Here is a 17,332-nt window from a genome sequence, read left to right as displayed (position 1 = left end):
CCTTCGTTAATGGGGCACCCTCATTAATGGGACACCCCAATCTCAGGGCTTCCTCATTAATGGGGCATCCACACCAGTAAGGCACCTCATCTTTGGGGTGGCTTCACCTTCAAGGCACCCCCATTAAAGGGGCACCCTTGTCTCTAGGGGCATCCCACCTCCATGACACCCTCGTTAACAGGGCACCCTCATCAATGGGACAGCACTGTTAATTGGGGACCTTCACTTCTGGGGTACCCTGGCCTTCAAGGCACCCTTATTAATGGGGTACCCTCATCTCCAGGGCACCCTCATCAAGGAGGCACCCCCATCTCTGGGCACCCTTATTAATAGGGCAGCCCAATCGTGTGGCACCTCTCAGGACACCCTCCCCTTCCTTGGCACCCCCCCTGTTTTGGCAGCTCCATGAGTGCTGCATGCCCACGGAGCATCCCATGGGAACGGGGGCTGGGTACCCCGAAGGCAGGCAGGGCGTGCAGGGGCTGGGGGGCACCCAGCACCTCTCTGCCCCCCCATTCTGTGAGCTCCAGGCCTGGCTCTGTGCTTGCAGAGCCTGAAACCAGCTGTGGTTTGGAGAAAAAGAGGAAAAATTGAGTTTTCCTCCTCTGTGGGAATGAGACCAGGGGAAGGAGAAGCAGCTCTGGGTCCTGGAGCTGTTGCTGGACTTTCCTCTCTGGGGGAGGATTTTATTCAGCTGATACAAACGATATCTGAGGCTTTTTTGATTCCGGTTTCCTCCCGGCAACGGGTGGGGATGAGTCAGAAATCCAAAATAAAGATAAATAAGTTTAAAAATAAAGGGAAGCAAAAGCAAAACTCCCACCCCGCTTGTAAACAAATAGATGCCGGAGCTGCTGGATGGAGCTGCAGAGGCTGGAGCCAGAGTAGGAACCCCGAGAGCCGGGTGGTGTCCCAGGACAGCTCCTGAGGGGTTTCGGGGCTCAGTGGGATGCATTCCCTGCAGGCCGTGCATCAGGCACGGAGGGTCGCTCCTCCAGAGGAATACCCTGCCTGGATTACGGTTGATAATCCAGGAGTTTGGGTCCTGGAGCAGGATTTTGGCAGGGTGCTGGGTTTATTCAGGCTGGAAAGGCGCCGGCTCTTCCCGGGATCCAGCGAGATTTAACCCCTCCGTGTCCATCCCGGGGCGCCTGCTCAGCGTTCCCGCTCAGTGCAATGCCAGCGGACCCTTCCGTGCCCCAGAAACGCCCCGGGCGGGTGGTCCCGGCAGGGATTTGGGATCAGCCAGCATGGCTTGGCCAGACACACTGCCCGGCGCTGCTCCTCATCCTCACCGCGACCGCAAATCCCACCGTCCCGGAGGGGCTCTGCTGAGTGACCCCGCGGCCGCCTCCACCGCTGGATGCCGAGCCAACATCTGGGCAGCGCCTCTTCCAGCTTCCTAATTAAGGGATTCATTCAAACACCTCCCGGCCCGGGGGGGCGACGGCTCGGGGGCCGTGCGGCACCTCCAGTGACGCTCTTTGCAGCCCCAAAATTCCCACCACGGCCGCCGGCGCTGGATTTTGGCAGGAGCAGCCGCTTACTCAGTCTGGAATTGAGCCGGTTCTTCCCGGGGCAGAGCCCTCGCCCCTCTGGCCAGCCGGGCTCCGGCTCAAATCCACCAAATCCCGAAGCCTTTTCCCTCGGTGCGTGTTCCCTGTGGGTGCTGCTGGGTCCTGGGCACGCCGGGAGCTGCGGTTTTCCAATGCCGGAGCCGGGTGGATCCCGGTCCTCCCTGGAGCAATGGGATGCTGCTGGAGAATTAAAAACAAAAGAGGGGAAAAAAATCAGCAAAATAACAAAACAGAACAAAACAGCTCTAAGGGTGACAGCAGGGACGGGGCCGTGTGCGGCATCCATAGGGGATGGGGTCCAGGATGCCATGGAGCAGGGATGTCCTCTCCCTCTGCCCCATGGATCTGGCTCCTTGTGGTTCCACCACCCAGGAAGGTAGAAACAGGTGGCATTTTATTTTATTTTATTTTATTTCATTTCATTTATTTTATTTTATTTTAACTATTAAATTTAATTTAATTATGTTTATTTATTTTATTTATTTCAATTTATTTATTTCTTTTTTCGTTTCATGTATTTCATCTCTCTTTTCTTTTCTTTTCTTTTCTTTTCTTTTCTTTTGTTTTATTTTTTTTTTCTTTTTTCTTCTCTTCTCTTCTCTTCTCTTCTCTTCCTCAATTTCAGCATCTAGATCCAGAAATTCCCTTTTTAAGGCCCGGAGTCTCTCTGAGAGGGGTCTCTCAGGAGGCATCAGCCACATCCCAGCTCCATGGACCTCGGCCTTCCTTCTTCCCTGTCCCTTAAAAGCCACTTTGAGACTGAGCCAAGGACTGGGGGATGCCTTGGTGACAAATCCCCCCAGGGATGCAGATTCCTCTGGCTCCTAATGGGCACTTCCAGGGATGAGTTATTTCTCAAACCATCCGTGGATCACCTAGGTTTGCTCTTCCTTTGCCTTTACCACATCTGTTGGTGGCACAGACATCCAGCATCTCCCACACCAGGATGAAAAGTCGCAGGATTTGGGTTGGATTCAGGCTGGAGATGCTGCCTGGGGCTGGCAAACCAGGGACAAAGCCAGAGCGAGTGTCCATGACTCCAGAGGTTGGATACTCTTCTTCAAAAATTCACATTTTGGACCAATTTTAGGACCTGATCAACCCGTTGCTGGGCAGAAAATGGTCCTGGATATTCACACCATCCAAGGGGACAAAACCCTCCTGGTGTCCATCAGAAGCTGCACTAGGTGGAACGGGATGAGTTCCTACTCCTGCTCAGCTTCCCACAGGAGCCAAACAACAGGGAAGGTCAAACGCTTTCCATTCCTAATATTTATCAAAGGAATTGTGTTTTCTGGCAGGAAACAGTTGCTTTTGGGGGAAAAACCAGCTGTTTGTGTCCCAGTAAGCCTGGATCATGTTGGAAGCAATGCTGGGGGGCCTGGAACACCCGGACTCCTGTCCTGTGACTTCCATGGGGTGTCCATGGGCAAGTGTGGGAGATGGCACCTGATGGCAGGAGTTGGAATTTTGCTTCAAACACATCGAAGTGCTCCTAACCCTGCTCCAAACAGCTCCAAACGCCCTCTTGGGAGCTCTGTGGGAGGAAGGACCCACAGGCAATTACGATGAAATGGAAGGAGGAACCTCCCACCCGGCTCCCTGGGAAGCTCCTGCCGTGGGCTCTCCCCACCCCACACCCCACTGACGGCATCTGCTCCCCCTTTCACAACTTCCTCCAGAGCTTCTCCATCGAGCGCAACACCCCTGACCCGTGCTGGGTGTCACGTTCCGCAGCCACGCCCCTCCCCAGGGACCCCGCGGGGGCTCCCGACCCAGTCCCATCACCCACGAGTGGGTGTCTCCAGGAGTGTTGGCTCAGCAGCACATTCCCACAGGAATTCCCACCCATTCCACCCCACCCCGGCATCGCCCTCCTGGCTGCAGCCTCCAGAGCCCGACCAGCTCAGTGTCATGCGGCTGGGCCACCGCCTGCCTTCACCCTCCTCCCCGGAAAGAAGCGGTGGAAGTGTTTTCCCTGGAAAAACCACCAGCTGCACCCTTAATCCCATTCTCATCCCCATCACGACCCCAAGCTCACTGTCCCTGGGTGCTTCCCTGGGTTGTGATGGGTTTGGGTCTCTGACCAGCTCCAGGTGCTCCATCCAGCCAGGAAGCTCTCCTCGCTTTCTTCCAGGGAAGAGTTGGGATTCCTGGGCTTTGCTGAGCATCTTTTGCTGCCATTCCAAGACCCCACTGGGTTGCTCAGATCCTAGGATGGGGGATTTGGGGCTGAGCTCTGCTCATCCCTAAATTTTGGGGATTTAGGGGTGGAGGAACATTCCGAGGGCCAGATCCCCCTACTAGAGAGGTGCTGCTCTGGCAGAGCACGTCAGGAATCTTTTGGATTAGGTTCATCCCTGCACATGGAAGCGATGAGGAGGAGGGAAGAGGTGGGAAGCAGGATGGAGGGGTAAAGAAGACGCCAGCTCTTCCATGAGGGAATTCATCCCAAATGCCAAAACTGGAGGAGAATAAGCCCATTTCCAGCTTTCCCTGGGCTCACTTGGATCCCTGAGGGGTTCAGGCTTCCCAGAACATCAAGGACCCATTCCCCAGGCTGGAGAGGAGCATGGGATAACCATGGAGGTGTGACCTCCCTGTCCTCCCTCCGTGCCCTCCCACCCAGCCACGACTCCCAGACAGTGCTTACCCCAGCATCCAGCCTTCCCCCGGCACCCAGAGCGTGGGAAATGTGGGAAACACCTCCAAATCCTCTGGGGATTCTCAGGAGCTTGGCCACCCCCGAGCAGGCTTTAACCTGCTCATTTGCATGCCCTCATCACCTCTAATTAAATCTGTGCGCTGCCACCATCCTTTCAGCCCCCACTACCCTCGGAAATCCCCGGCTGTGTTGCCGGGATTGTGGGAAGCAAACAGGATGGGTCCCTCACACAGGAGTGGCCATGAGCACGTTGGTTTTTCCCTCTTCACTCTAAAAATATGATGGTTGTTGCAGGTTTGTGGCCAAAGCCACGGGGCTGTGGGGGGAAACAAGTTCTTTTTGTGGCCACACAGCTGCTGTCCTGTCCCTGGCCTGGGATCACGGCTCAAGATCACCCAAGTGATGGGTCCCCAATGCTCTGCAGCACGTGCATCTCCCTCACTGAAATCGAAAACATTTCCATTTCAACCTCCTCAAAGCAAAGAACTGATGGTGTGAAGGTCACAGGGCTCCAGCCAGGAGCCCCCAGCCATGGACACCCCTGGCTGAGCCAGACACGGGCACGTCACTGCCAGAGTCCCCCAGGTGTCACCCACTCACCACCTCCATCACCCTTTGGAAATGGGAGAGGGGAAAAAAAATAAGCCTCTGAGGATGTCACCGGGGGGGTTGGGGACATGGATTTTGTCCCATTCCTCCGAAGAAATGGGATCAGCAGCACACTGGGAAAACCAGGATAAGCCAGAGCGATGTGGGCCAGGATGCCCCATGGCCACCAGGCTCAGGGCTGAGACCCCAAGGGATTCTCTTGGGGTGACTCCAAGGATATTCCCAGGGAAGTGAGGGGTTTGGTGGCAGCGCTGAAACGGGACCTTCAGGAATGGAGGAGGAGATGCAACACCCAGTGACACCCACCACAAAGGGACCATCAAGGTGACATGGGACCAGCAGAGTGTTGGGGACCCAGCAGGGTGACAGGGACCAGCAGGACGATGGAGGCTGGCAGGGTGATGGGGCCCGGTAGAGCGACATGGGACCAGCAGGGTGATGGGGACTGGTCAGGTGATGATGACCCAAAAGCTCGATGTGGACCCAGTACGGAAATGGGGAGCAACAGGGTGACAGGAGCCAGTAGGGTGACAACGACCCAACATGGTGACAGGGACCAGGAGGGTGTTGGGGACCAGCAGGGTGACAGGGACCATCAGGGGATTGTGGCATGGTGACCATGCCAGGGTGACCATGGACCAGGGACAGACCAAGCAGAATGACAGCGAGGTGTCACCAAGCATCCCTCTGTCCTTTCCTGTGTCACCCCAAAACAACGTCTGAGCCTGGCAGCTGGGACATTGGCTCGTCACTGTCACCACCAACACACCCCGTGGAGGGCAGGACTTGGGGATTTGGGCACCCCTGAGAGGTACAGCCCTGGGGCTGTGCCTTGTGTCGTGCCATGTGTGACACCCGTGTTGTGCCGTGCGTAATACTCATGTCGTGCGGTGTGTGACACCCGTGTTGTGCCATGTGTGACACCCGTGTCATGCTGTGACACCTGTGTCATGCCGTGTGTGACACCCGTGTCGTGCCGTGTGTAATACTCGTGTCATGCCATGTGTGACACCCGTGTCGTGCCGTGTGTGACACCTGTGTCATGCTGTGACACCTGTGTCGTGCCGTGTGTAATACCCGTGTCATGCCATGTGTAACACCCGTGTCGTGCCGTCTGTGACACCCGTGTCGTGCCGTGTGTGACACCTGTGTCCTGCCATGCCGCTGCTCTGGCCCAGGGAGGCCGATCCAGCACAGTTTCCCAGCCCCCAAGGGGTTAAACGTCCCCAGCCATCCCCAAAATGACGAAGAGACGAAGAGACGCTGGTCCCCAGCAATTAGGTGACAGATCCGGGTACACCGCAGCCCGGCCCGCTGACGTGAGGACGGATCCAGGCTGGCTGGTGGTTTGTCCCTGGCTGGCACCCAGCCCCCGGAGCCACAGCTGCTTCCCGGCCCCGCGGCCTCATGGCACCTGGCCGGGAGCGATGTGTCACCGGGAATTCCAGACTCTGGTGGCTCCGTGGTCCACTCTGCCTGGTGACCCCCCAAAATGCCCCAACCCCGTGCTGTCTATGGGGTAGAGCCTGATCAGGTGTCCCCAGTGGGGACAGGATGTCATCCCCAGAACTGTCCCCTTGGTGGGTGTGGAGTGCCCTCCCCAGGAGCAGAACAGGGGGTGCAGGATGAGGCCATTTCCCTCCCCAAAGCAGCTGCGTTTTGGGGCCACTTCACAGATTTTGCACATTTTGATGCTGGCGGTTTCAAAGCCTGACATGGGGAAAGATTCCTGTGTCTCCAGAAGCCTTCGTGCCCTTTCCTGGCTCTTCCCGAGGGGATTGGTGTCCCCTGGGGACTTCCCGAGCCTGGGGAAGGGCGAGGGGGGCACAGCCGGGTTGGGGGTGTGCAGGGCAGTGTTGCCTGTGGCTGGGAATTGAGGAGAAAAACAATAAAAAGGAGGGTTTACAGTGTATCTGCAGCTCGTGCCATTCCCAGCTTACCCAGTGGGGTGACTGGGAGGAGCTGGGACGGGGCGGGGCGAGCACTCTGTCCCTGCCGGGGGTGGGAAAGGACGGGCCGCGGTCCTGCCGTGCCCTGGGTGCTGCCGAGGGGGTTTCGCAGCCGTGTATGGGGGTGGGGGGGGGGCTGGGATTTTGGGGGGATGTGACCCGAAATTCCCCACGGGGACCAGAGGCGGCCCCTGGTGCCAACCTGCCCCGAGAAGTGTCACCCAAATGTCCCCAGCGGCAGGGACTCCGGTGGGGTCAGAAGGACCTGGGACCCTTCACATCTGGGTCTCCACATCTGGGGGCGTCGCACATCTGGGGGGGTTGCACACCTCGGGGGGTCACACATCTGGGGGAGCTACACATCAGTGTCACACATCTGGGGCTCCTCATCTGGGGATGGTGGCTGCACATTTGGGGGGGCTCACACATCTGGGGCTCCACACATGGGGGTCACACATCTGGCGGGACACACATCTGGGGGGTGACACATCGGGGGACGGGGGCGACGCGGGGACGTGCTTCCCCCTCGTGGCCGAGGTGGGGACTGTACATTGCCCCTCCCCGAATGGGGAAACTGAGGCACGACCCCAACGCCGGCACCCGCTCCCCGCTCCCTTTTGGGGGGAATTCACAGCTCCCCAAAACCCATTCCCCCCGGTTCTGCCCCTGCGTGTCTGCCGAGCTCCCCGAACACTCCCAAAGCGGTTCGCCTGCTCCGCGTAATACCCGGGGGGCACAGGACGCCAGGGACCCTCCCTGGGTGGGGTCAGTTTGGTCCACAAACCTGGGAAAAAAAAAAGCAGAGAGGAGGTCAGCCGGGATGTGACAGCCTGAGGGACTGGGGGGCACAGATGGGACCCTCAGGGACGCAGGGGACACGGCCCAGCTGATCCATCACCCCCCAAGTTGCACCGAAGAAGCCAAAAGGCTTAAAATGAGCCCAAACCGCACAACTCTGTGCTGGCAGAGGGGGTTCCGCGGGTCACTCCGATCCCACAGACACGACCCCCGGCCAGCCAGTGTCCTCCCGGCCAAGCTGACCCCACCCCACGGCTCTGGGGATGATGACTCCCTGCATCCACCCTTCACCCAAATCCCGGACCCGGCCCCTTCCTCGGCACAAACCACCCTGGGAGGATTTTCGTGGCAGTGACAGTTTTGGGGTGAGCCCGGGATTACCCCGCGGGCAAGGGCACAGAGTCCTGCGGGTGACAGGGTTGAGTGCTGCCAGGCGGGACGTCACCGACACCCAGCCCGGGGGCGGGGGACCTTGGGGCGGGGGCACCCCGGGCTGCGTTCGCCGCTGGGTGCCCCGGGGCCAGCACGCCCTGCCGCGGGGCGGGGGGCCCAGGGTGATTGGAGAGGTGGTGGCGGTGCCAGGTTGTTGTGTCCCCTCCGTCCCTCCCCCGCCTTAACGACAGGGCAAAGAGCAGGTGGGTGCGGTGCTGACGACAAGCCCTGTCCCCTGCCCGTGTCACCCTCCGCGGACACAGCCCGAGCGGCGAAGGCAGCGATCGAGGTGAGCGGGGACACCCCGAGACAGAGACCCCATCTCGGGACATGGGGGTTGGCTTCGGCCGCTGGGGCTGGGATGGAGCGGGGCGACTGGCGATGGACGGTCAGGAGGGTCCTGGTGGCCACCGGGGCGACGGCACCGCCGGGGTGGGGGGAGGGGTGGCGCGTCCCTCAGGTGGTTGGGGGGCGCATCGGGGGTGACACAAGGACCATGCCCAGGATCCCCCAGCAGGATCGAGACGCCCTTGCTGCTCCCCGGCAGGATGGGAGACCCCTTCGGCCGCTGGAGCAACGCCCCGTCACGGTGAGTGGCCAGCGGGGTGGGCGGGTCCCACCCTGGGGACCCCGAGGGCTGGGCGGGACGGGGGTGCAGGGGGTGTAAAGGTCCCTCTGTCCACCCAGGGGTGAATACGACGACAGGTCCCCGCTGCGACATTCCAACAGCTTCGTCCGCCTCACCGGGAAAAGCATCTACAGTGAGTGAGGGCAGCACCCCAAAAACCCCTCTGATCCCCCCGCTACCGTCCCCACCTTGTCCCTGTCACCTCACCCTGCGTGTCCCCGCAGACCAGCGCAAGGACTACGGGCAGACCGTGCTGAAGCTCCAGAGCGATTTCCAGCACCACGTTGAGGTAGAAGCCCCCTCAAACTGCCCCGCGCCCCCCGGCATTGCCAGGGGGCCCCTGTGCCACCGTCCCTGTCCCCCCAGCACCTGCTCACGATGCATCTGGAGCGGGATCTCCGCAGCGCCGAGGATTGTCTGAGGCGCCTGAAGGGCCTGGAGGAGCAGGGGCGGATCTGGGGGCAGGATGTCATCCTGGAAGTCAAGGACCAGGAGTTGGTGCTGAGAGATGTGGAGAGCAAGGTATCCCCCGGCCAGGGCACCCCCAAACCCCTCTGGCCCTTTCCACCCCATGGAACCTTTTGGTTGTGTGACCCCACAAAGCCTGGTACCCCCGCGGCCAGGGTACCCCCTAAATCCTGGTATCCCCCAAGCAAGGCACCCTCAGCCTCCTCAGCCAGGCCACCCCTTGAATCTCGGTACCCTCTGGTCAGGGCATCCCCAAAGCCTGGTATCCCCTTGCCAGGGTACTCCCTGAATCCTGGGACCCCGTGGCTATGGGAGGCCCCAAATCCCGGTCCCCCCTGGCCCAGGTATCCCCAAATCCCAGTTCCCCCCACACAGGGCACCTCCTATAACCCCACTGCCCCCCAACCCTGGCAGCTCCTATAGCCCTGGCACCCCCAGTCTGGCACCCCCAACCCTGCTCCGCCCCCAGACTCAGCCCCCCAAACTCTGCCATCCCCCTCCTATGACCCCCCACCACCCCCATTAAACCTTGCACCCCACATGCCCGATCCCCACAATCCCACTTGCACCCCTTTAACCCTTTCCTAGCCATTCGTGTGGGGGGGGCTGAGCACCCCGTTTTCCCCCTTCCAGGAGGAGCTGGAGACTTTCCCGCTGGGAAGTGTGCAGGGATGCTCCACCGGGCTGGACAACACGGTGCTGGCCGTCAGCGTCCAGGAGAGGAACCCGCCGGGGACCAGCGTCCTGCTCTTCCAGTGCGAGCGGCTGGGGGTGAGCCCTGAGGGGGGGAAGAATGGGGGGCAGCCCCCCCGGAATGGGGCGCTGATGGCAGGGGGTCCGTGTCAGGCAGAGACGCTGAGGAGCAGCCTGGAGAAGGCGCTGAGGCAGAGGAAGGAGGAGCAGAGGGATCACTATGGGCACAGGTATGGGGGGGACGCGGCTCTGCAGCCCCTCCCTGCGGACAGCTGGACTGGGCCCCCAAGTCTCGTCCCCCAGAGTTGTGGTGGGTCTGGCAGTGGGGTGTCCCTGCCCCAGTGCCCCCCAAAGAGCCCCTTCCTGCGGGTGCAGACCCCCTCCTGAGGGGGAGGGGGGCCCTTTTGCCCCAGTACCCCAGCTCCTGGCTCGGTCCCCCCATCCTACCCCATCCCCGTGAATACAACCCCCTCACCCCATCCACGGGCTCAGCCTCCCTCCTACCCCATCCCCACGGGCCCACACCCCCCCACCCCATCCACAGGCTCAGTTCCCCCCCTTCCCACCCCCTCTTCCTCATCCCCATGGGCACGGATCCCTCGTACCCCCATCCATGAGTTCGGTCTCCCCTCATCCCCGTGGGCCCAGCGTGCTCCCACCCCATTTCCCATCACTGGGCTTACACCCCCCCTCCCACCCCCATCCCTGCAATCAGCCCCACTCCTACCCCACACGCAAACCCGTCTCCCCAACCCGTACCCCCTCCCCAGGCTCAGCTCACCCTCCTCTCCCCCCTCCCCACCGCCCTCGCCCCGGAGCAGCCCGGACCGGCCGCAGAGCCCGGCCCCTCTGTGCCCGGCCCCTCTGTACGCGGCCCCGGAGCGCTGGGCAGAGCCCCTCGAGCCCGACCACCACCTGCCCCCCCAGCGTGGGAGACCCCCCCAGCATGGGCTGCGCTCCTCGGACTACCGTGAGTCTCGCGGGGGGGGAGGGAGAGAGGGAGGGAGGGGCTGCACCGTGCCTCAGTTTCCCCAGGAGCAGGGGGCGATGCTGGGGACCCCGTGGTGTCACCAGGTGCGCCGGACCCCCCGCAGATGCTGCGGACCAAACGCCCCCCCCAGGTTATGTCCGAGGTGGACCGAGATGTTGTAAGTCCCGACCCACCCCCACCCCCCACGGATGGGGACACCCCAGCTCCCACCCAGCACTCACCGTCCCCCCCGCACCCACAGGAGGTTCTCAACCACGTCCTGGGGGAGCTGGAGCTCTTCATGGGCCAGCTGAGGATGACCCTGGGCTCGGCCAGCAAGAAGAAGAAGAAGCAGAAGAAGCAGCCAGGTGGGAGGGGAGGGGAGTGTCCTTGAGGGGCTGCTTGGGGTTCTGGCGTGGGCAGCCCGGTGCCAGCCCCCGGCTCTGCCCCTCCAGCGCTGCCCCCAAAGGAGGAGTACACGGATTTCTTCCAGAAGGTGAAATACGCCCTCAACCTCATGGTAGGTCCCGCCGGGCTGGATGGGGGCGGCTGTGGGGTGGGGGGGATGTGGGCTCAGTGGGAATGGGGGGGGCTGTGTGGGGGTGGGAGGCTGTGAGGGGATGGGGCTGTGGACAGCAGGGGAACTGTGTGGGGAAAGGGGGTCTGTGGGGATGGGGGGCCCATGGGGATGGGGAAGCCGTGTAGGGATAGGGAACTGTGTGGGGGTGAAGGGGCTGCATGGGATGAGGGAGCTGTGGGTGAACTGAGGGGCTCTGTGGGGTTGGAGAAGCCGTGCGGGGATGGAGGGGCCACATGGGGACAAGGGGCCGTGTAGGGGTGGGAGCTGCGGGTGGATTGGGGGGCTCTGTAGCGATGGGGGGGCCGTGTGGGGATCGGGGTGCTCCGTGGGGATGGGGGGGCTCCGCAGGGACACCCTTTCCCCACACTCAGGGACGGACCCACCGCTACGTGAAGGACCCCGACCCCTCCCAGCTGCTGCGCCTCATTTTCTCATCTCTGTCCTTCGTGAGTGCCCCCCAAAAGCGGGTCCCACCCCGCAAAATCTGTGAGACAGGTGGGGACCCCCCCACACTCCCCCCATCCTGGGGGGTGCGTCTGGGGGTGCTGCTCCATCCCGTCCCCTGCAGGTCCTGGACCACTGCCCCAGCCCCGGGCTGGCCCAGGCGGTGGAGGCTCCGCTGCTGCTGCCGGAGGCACTGGAATTCCTTGAGGAGACCCTGAGCGATGACGACTACGGCGTCTGGAAAAGCCTCGGCACTGCCTGGAACAGGTCCAGGTGGGGTCCAGGCCTCCGACACCGAGAAAGGGGGGTCTGGATTTGAGGGGGGGTCACAAAACCCACCCCGGCGTCCCCCCCCGATGGTTGTAGGGCCGAGTACCCCAACAGCGCCCGGGTGTCCGCGTATGTCCCGGTTTTTTCGGACGGGTGGCTGCCCCCCGTGCTGGAGCAGGAACGCCACGGGGCCCTCCAGGACGCCCCACCGCCTGCCTCAGTTTCCCCAACTCACTTGCGACGCCCTTCCCTGTCCCTGCCCCCCGCACAGTCACCAGGCACCGGCTGGAGGGACAATCCCAGCCAAGTGTAAGCCTCCCCCTTTCCCTGTGGATGCAGAGGGTTGGGGCAAGATCCGGCCCCCGGCTGGGTATTGATCACCCCCCTCACCGCTTCCAGACCCCCCCTCTCTGCCCAGGGGCTCGTCCGAGTCCTGTACGGTTTCCAGGCCAGGAATTCGCAGGAGCTGAGCGTCAGGAAGGGGGACACGCTGCAGGTAGAATCGGGGGGTCCCCTCCCTGGCTGCTCGTGGGGAGGATGAAGTTGGGACCTTGGGGTCCTGGCCCCCCACCCTGCCCCCCTTGCCACCTCCCTTAGGTCCTGGACCAGCAGAGGAAGTGGTGGCTGGTGCAGGACGAGTGGGGGGACAGGGGGCACGTCCCTGGCAACATCCTGGAGCCCCTCCCGGAGCCGGGGCACGACGGGGGGCACGGCGCCAGGCAGGTGGGTGTTCTCTCTGCCCTCCCTCCCCCGCGCCCCCCCAAGCAAGAGGGGGTGGCCGGGGACTACCCCGATGTCCCCTCCCTTTGTCCCCCGCTCCAGGACAGTCCCCCTACACTGCAACCCAACTCCTCGCCGGCGGAGGTGACAGCCTGGCTGATGGACAAGGGCTTCTCGCGAATGTAGGTGGTCCCTTGAGCCCCCCCTTCCCACCCAAAACCCGCGTGGGTCCAATTGGGGGTGGGGGAAAGCCCGGCTTACCCCGTCCCCCCCTCCCCGTTTCCCCCCCCCCCCCCCCCGCAGCACGGTGCGGACTTTGGGGGTGCTGCGGGGGCACGAGCTGCTGCAGATGAGCCCGGAGGAGCTGCGAGGTGTCTGTCCCGAGGAGTGGCGGAGGGTCCTCTTCAAGCTGTCCCCCATCAGGACATCCCTGGGGGTGAGAGACCCCCACCTCCGTACCCCCACCCCATCTCGGGACTCTCGGACCCTCGGCCCCACGCTCCCTCCCCATCCCTGGGGCTGGCCTTGGGGGTGAGGGACCTCCACCCCCGCGCCCCCTCCTCACTCCCGGACTGATCCTGCGGGTGACCCGTCCCCGGAGCCCCTCCCCAGCCCGGAGCTCCTCCTCCCCCCCATACACACACACTTCTCCCACCCCCTTCCCTGCAGATCGGCCCCAGGCACTGAGCCACCGCGGCCGCGCTGTCCCCAGCACGTCCCCGCCCCACGCCTCCCCGGATGGAGCACCCTGGGAACGGCTGGACTTGCGGGGGAACCCACCCCCCACATCCCGCCTGGCCCTCCCAGAACAGAGAACCACTCCTTGAAATTAGAGAACGTCTCCCTCAAAGCCACCAGTGACATGAGGCTTCTGGGACTTCCCCCACCCAAAGGAAGTAGGGGGGCAGGCACCCCCCTCAGCGGGGCCAGGCGCTGTGAGATGAGCTTGCACCCCCAAAATGTAAAGCGATTGATGTGGAAAATAAAAGTGACAGCAGTGGGGTGTGCAGAGTCTGGGGGGAGCCCGGGGGGCAGGGAGAGGGATGGGGAATAGGGGAATAGGGGAATAGGGACAGGGCAGGGAGGGGGACACAGCGTTTCACCCCCCACAGCACCCAAGGCACAGTCCTGGTCCCCATCTTTGTGAGTTGATGGCAGCGAGGGGCCCCAGGGGACAGGGCTGTCCCCAGCCCACCCCACTCAGCACCCTGGGTGGGTGGCAGGGCACCAACCCTCCCTCCCCCAGCCTTTGTCAGGGCTGCCTCATTAGAGCTTATTAAGAATGTGCTAATGAGGAGCGGGAGTGGGAAGAAGGGAGGCACAGGGCTCCTTTTCCAGGGCAACGAGGGCTGAGCTCGTGCCCCTCAAAACAAACCTGCCACGCGGGGGGCTGGGACCCCCACTCACCCCACACCCACCAACCCCCAACCATGGGTGGGGGCTGCCTCAGTGCCCCCCTGCCCAACACCACAAGGCTTGTGGGGGGCTCAGGGTGCCACATCTAAAGCGCTTTATTATCTTGGGGGGCTTCTTGCCAGTGGTGCCGTTCCCCCAAAGGATGGGGGATGCTGGGGGGGCTGGGTTAGGACCCCCCCGCCCTCCTTGCTCCAGGCTGAGCTCCTACAACTTCTTGTTGCCCCACTTGGCCATCTTGTTATTGATGGGCATCTTCTGGAAACGGCTGGACTTCATGTAGGCAGCCACCTTCTCCAGAGCCTGGGGACACACAGGGAGCGTCAGGGACCCCTCCACCGCGGCAGCCCCCACCCAGGGGTGACCTCGGGGTGCCCTTGCTCACCCCAAAGCGGTCCATGAAGTCCTTGAGGTTCTTGAAGGGCTCCAGGCACTTGGGCTCAAAGATGCGGTTCTGGTCCAGCACGTCGAACATGAGGAAGTCTACGAAGGTCAGCTGGGGACATTGGGGGGACACGGTGAGGACAAACCCCCTCCCCAGCCCCCTCATCCCCCTCAGGGGTCCTGGCAGTACCTTCTCCCCCGCAAACCACTTTCTGTCGCCCAGGAAGTTGGAGAAGAGCTTCAGCTTCCCCGGGAGCTGCTCCAGGTAGCCCGGCTTGAGCTTCTCCTGAGGGAGGAAAGGGGCGAGGATGGGCAGCCCCAGCCGGCCACCCCGGGGAGCACCCTCCCCATATGGGGTTCCCAGTGCTGGTGTGGGGTCCCCCAGCCTGCAGGACACTCACAAAGTCAGGATTGTAGCAGACCATGACCAGGCTCATGCGGAAGTCCATGATCTGGTTCTCCAGCATGTCCACGCGCAGGGTCTCCTCCTCTGTCTCACCACCTGCACGGGCGATGTCAGCACTGGGGGCCCAAACCTGCCCTGACCCAGCCCTGCTGCCCCAAACCCGCCCTGACCCAGCCCTGCTGCCCCAAACCCGCCCTACTGCTGGCTGTGGGTCCATTTAACTCCAGCTCCAACCCCATGCTCAACCCTACTCCAACCTGTACCCCAATCCAACTCCACCCCTACTCCAACCCCAACCCCAACCCAAGCCCAACTGAATCCCAACCCAATTCCAGCCCTACTCTAACCCCAACCCCAATCCAACTCCAAGCCTGCTCCAATTCCAACTCCCAACCCAATTTCAACCCTACTCCAACCCCAACTTTAACCCAACCCAACCCAACCCCAATCTAATTCCAGCCCCAGCTCCAGCCCCACTCCAGCCAAGCCCCCCCTGCACTCACACATGTTGTGCTTGCGGGCGATGTAGCGCAGGATCGCGTTGCTCTGCGTCAGCTTGGTGGGGCCATCGATGAAGTAGGGCAGCTGCAGGGGACAGCGGGGCATGGGGACACTGGGACATTGGGACACCCCCAGTCGTAACCTCCCCCCCAGCTCCAGACCACCTACATTGGGGAAGTCAAGCCCCAGCTTCTCCTTCTCGTTGATCCATTGGCTCTTATCGTAGTCGGGAGCTGGAAGGGAAGGGGGAGTTGGGTGATGTCGTGTGTGTGTCCACCCCCCCGAAAGCCAGAGAAGCTGGGGGTGGTGTGGGGACCCCCTGACCCCCCCCTTACCCTCCCCACAGCTGTAGAGCTTGTCCTCGTAGGGCGTCTCCGTGTACTCCAGGAGCAGGCGGATGGCGTGGGCAAGCTGGGGAGTGGGATCAGTGAGACCCCCAAAAACATCCCCCGCACGTGCCACGGGGAAACTGAGGCACAGGGGAGGGCAAACCGCAACCCCACAACACACTGGCTACCCTCAAAAGCAACATCCTCCCACCCCTAAGAGCAGCAGGACCCCCACAGGACACCCCAGGCTACCCCCAAAAGATCCAGAAGAGCTCCAACAGCTTCCCCAAAAGACCCGAGGGTCACCGCAGACCCCCAAGAGACCAGAGGGGCTCCCGCAGTTCCTCCCAAGATCAGGAAGACACCCCAGACCTCCCAAAAAGACCAGAGGGACCCCACAGACCCCCAAGAGTGACCCCCTCCAGTCCCCCCCAAGACTAATGGTCCACCACAGCCGCCTCCCCCAAGAGCAGAGGGACTCCCACAACACGCCCAAAAGACACAGGAGACCCCCGAAGACCCCCCAGAAGACAGGGGGGACCCCCGAAAACGCCCCACAGCCGTCCCACAAGTCCAAAGGGACCTCCACAAGATCAGTGGGACTCCGGACGACCCCTCGCTGCCCCCTGAAAGTTCAGAGGGACCCCCACAGCCCCCCCCAAGACAAAAGGGAACCCCACAGACCCCTGCAGCCCCCACCAAAGCGCTGGGAGACCGCCACAGCCCCCACCCCCAAAACCAGAAGGGTCCCCACGTCACGCAAAAAGCGCAGAAGGGACCCCACAAAACCCCCGAAGACCCCCCGCAGCCCCCCAAAACACCAAAGGGACTCCCGAAGACCCCCCGAAACCCCCCCAAAAGACCAAAGGGACTCCCGAAGACCCCCCGAAACCCCCCAAAACACCAAAGGGACTCCCGAAGACCCCCCGCAGCCCCCCAAAACACCAAAAGGACTCCCGAAGACCCCCCGAAACCTCCCCAAAACACCAAAGGGACTCCCGAAGACCCCCCCCGCAGCCCCCCACAGGACCGGGGGAAGCCCCAAAGACCCCTTAGGTCCTCCCCAAAAAGCGCAGGGGAACCCCCCGCAGCCCCCTCAGGGGACGCTGATGTCCCCGCAGCCCCTCCCCCGCCCACGGGTGCCCCACGGGGGTCGCGCTCCCCCCACTCACGCCGCGGATGTCCCAGTAGCCCAACACCGCCATGGCCGCGCCGCCGCCGCCCCGCCCCCCGCGTGACCCCGGCCACGCCCTGCCCGGGGCGGGGCTTAACGGGGCGGGGCTTAAAGGGACCGGGGCTTAGCGGGACCGGGGCTTAGCGGGGCGGGGCTTAAAGGGACCGGGGCTTAATGGGACCGGGGCTTAAAGGGACAGGGGCTTAGCGGGACCGGGGCTTAACGGGGCGGGGCTTAACGGGACCGGGGCTTAGCGGGGCGGGGCTTAAAGGGACCGGGGCTTAAAGGGACCGGGGCTTAACGGGGCGGGGCTTAAAGGGAC

The 17,332-nt window shown here is 62.6% G+C and overlaps 2 protein-coding genes across 2 annotated transcripts; one reads left to right on the top strand and one right to left on the bottom strand.

Annotated features, from left to right (window-relative positions):
- The first annotated feature begins 8,538 nt into the window (after window positions 1-8,538).
- EPS8L3 (EPS8 like 3) lies at window positions 8,539-13,800 on the top strand. Its single transcript, XM_032133521.1, has 18 exons — window positions 8,539-8,619; window positions 8,718-8,791; window positions 8,883-8,947; window positions 9,025-9,180; window positions 9,760-9,897; window positions 9,973-10,049; window positions 10,590-10,789; window positions 10,894-10,967; window positions 11,052-11,157; window positions 11,245-11,309; window positions 11,741-11,815; window positions 11,938-12,086; window positions 12,180-12,392; window positions 12,483-12,579; window positions 12,681-12,806; window positions 12,906-12,985; window positions 13,107-13,239; window positions 13,473-13,800. Exons 1-18 carry the CDS (start codon window positions 8,579-8,581, stop codon window positions 13,488-13,490), a joined length of 1,887 nt encoding a protein of 628 aa, XP_031989412.1. The 5' UTR covers window positions 8,539-8,578; the 3' UTR covers window positions 13,491-13,800.
- A 490-nt stretch (window positions 13,801-14,290) lies between these two features.
- On the bottom strand, window positions 14,291-17,114 carry LOC116455457 (glutathione S-transferase Mu 3-like). Its single transcript, XM_032133377.1, has 8 exons — window positions 17,009-17,114; window positions 15,843-15,918; window positions 15,676-15,740; window positions 15,510-15,591; window positions 15,002-15,102; window positions 14,791-14,886; window positions 14,602-14,712; window positions 14,291-14,519 (listed from the first exon to the last, which is right to left on the bottom strand). Exons 1-8 carry the CDS (start codon window positions 17,039-17,041, stop codon window positions 14,424-14,426), a joined length of 660 nt encoding a protein of 219 aa, XP_031989268.1. The 5' UTR covers window positions 17,042-17,114; the 3' UTR covers window positions 14,291-14,423.
- Between the last annotated feature and the right edge of the window lie 218 nt (window positions 17,115-17,332).

This window comes from Corvus moneduloides, chromosome 24, assembly GCF_009650955.1.
Source record: "Corvus moneduloides isolate bCorMon1 chromosome 24, bCorMon1.pri, whole genome shotgun sequence".
Classification (NCBI taxonomy): domain Eukaryota; kingdom Metazoa; phylum Chordata; class Aves; order Passeriformes; family Corvidae; genus Corvus; species Corvus moneduloides.
The sequence above is the reverse complement of the archived record's forward strand: the minus strand, read 5'-3'. Positions and strand labels throughout refer to the sequence as shown.

Bases quoted from the DNA above. Each gene is read 5' to 3' on its own strand.
- LOC116455457 (XM_032133377.1), bottom strand. From the start codon at position 17,041: ATGGCGGTGTTGGGCTACTGGGACATCCGCGGC. The intron at 15,919-17,008 runs GTGAGTGGGGGG...CCCACTCCCCAG, and splicing joins GCTACTGGGACATCCGCGGC to CTTGCCCACGCCATCCGCCT. The intron at 15,592-15,675 runs GTAGGTGGTCTG...TGTCCCCTGCAG, and splicing joins TGGGGCTTGACTTCCCCAAT to CTGCCCTACTTCATCGATGG.
- EPS8L3 (XM_032133521.1), top strand. From the start codon at position 8,579: ATGGGAGACCCCTTCGGCCGCTGGAGCAACGCCCCGTCACG. The intron at 11,158-11,244 runs GTGGGAGGGGAG...CTGCCCCTCCAG, and splicing joins GAAGCAGAAGAAGCAGCCAG to CGCTGCCCCCAAAGGAGGAG. The intron at 12,087-12,179 runs GTGGGGTCCAGG...CGATGGTTGTAG, and splicing joins ACTGCCTGGAACAGGTCCAG to GGCCGAGTACCCCAACAGCG.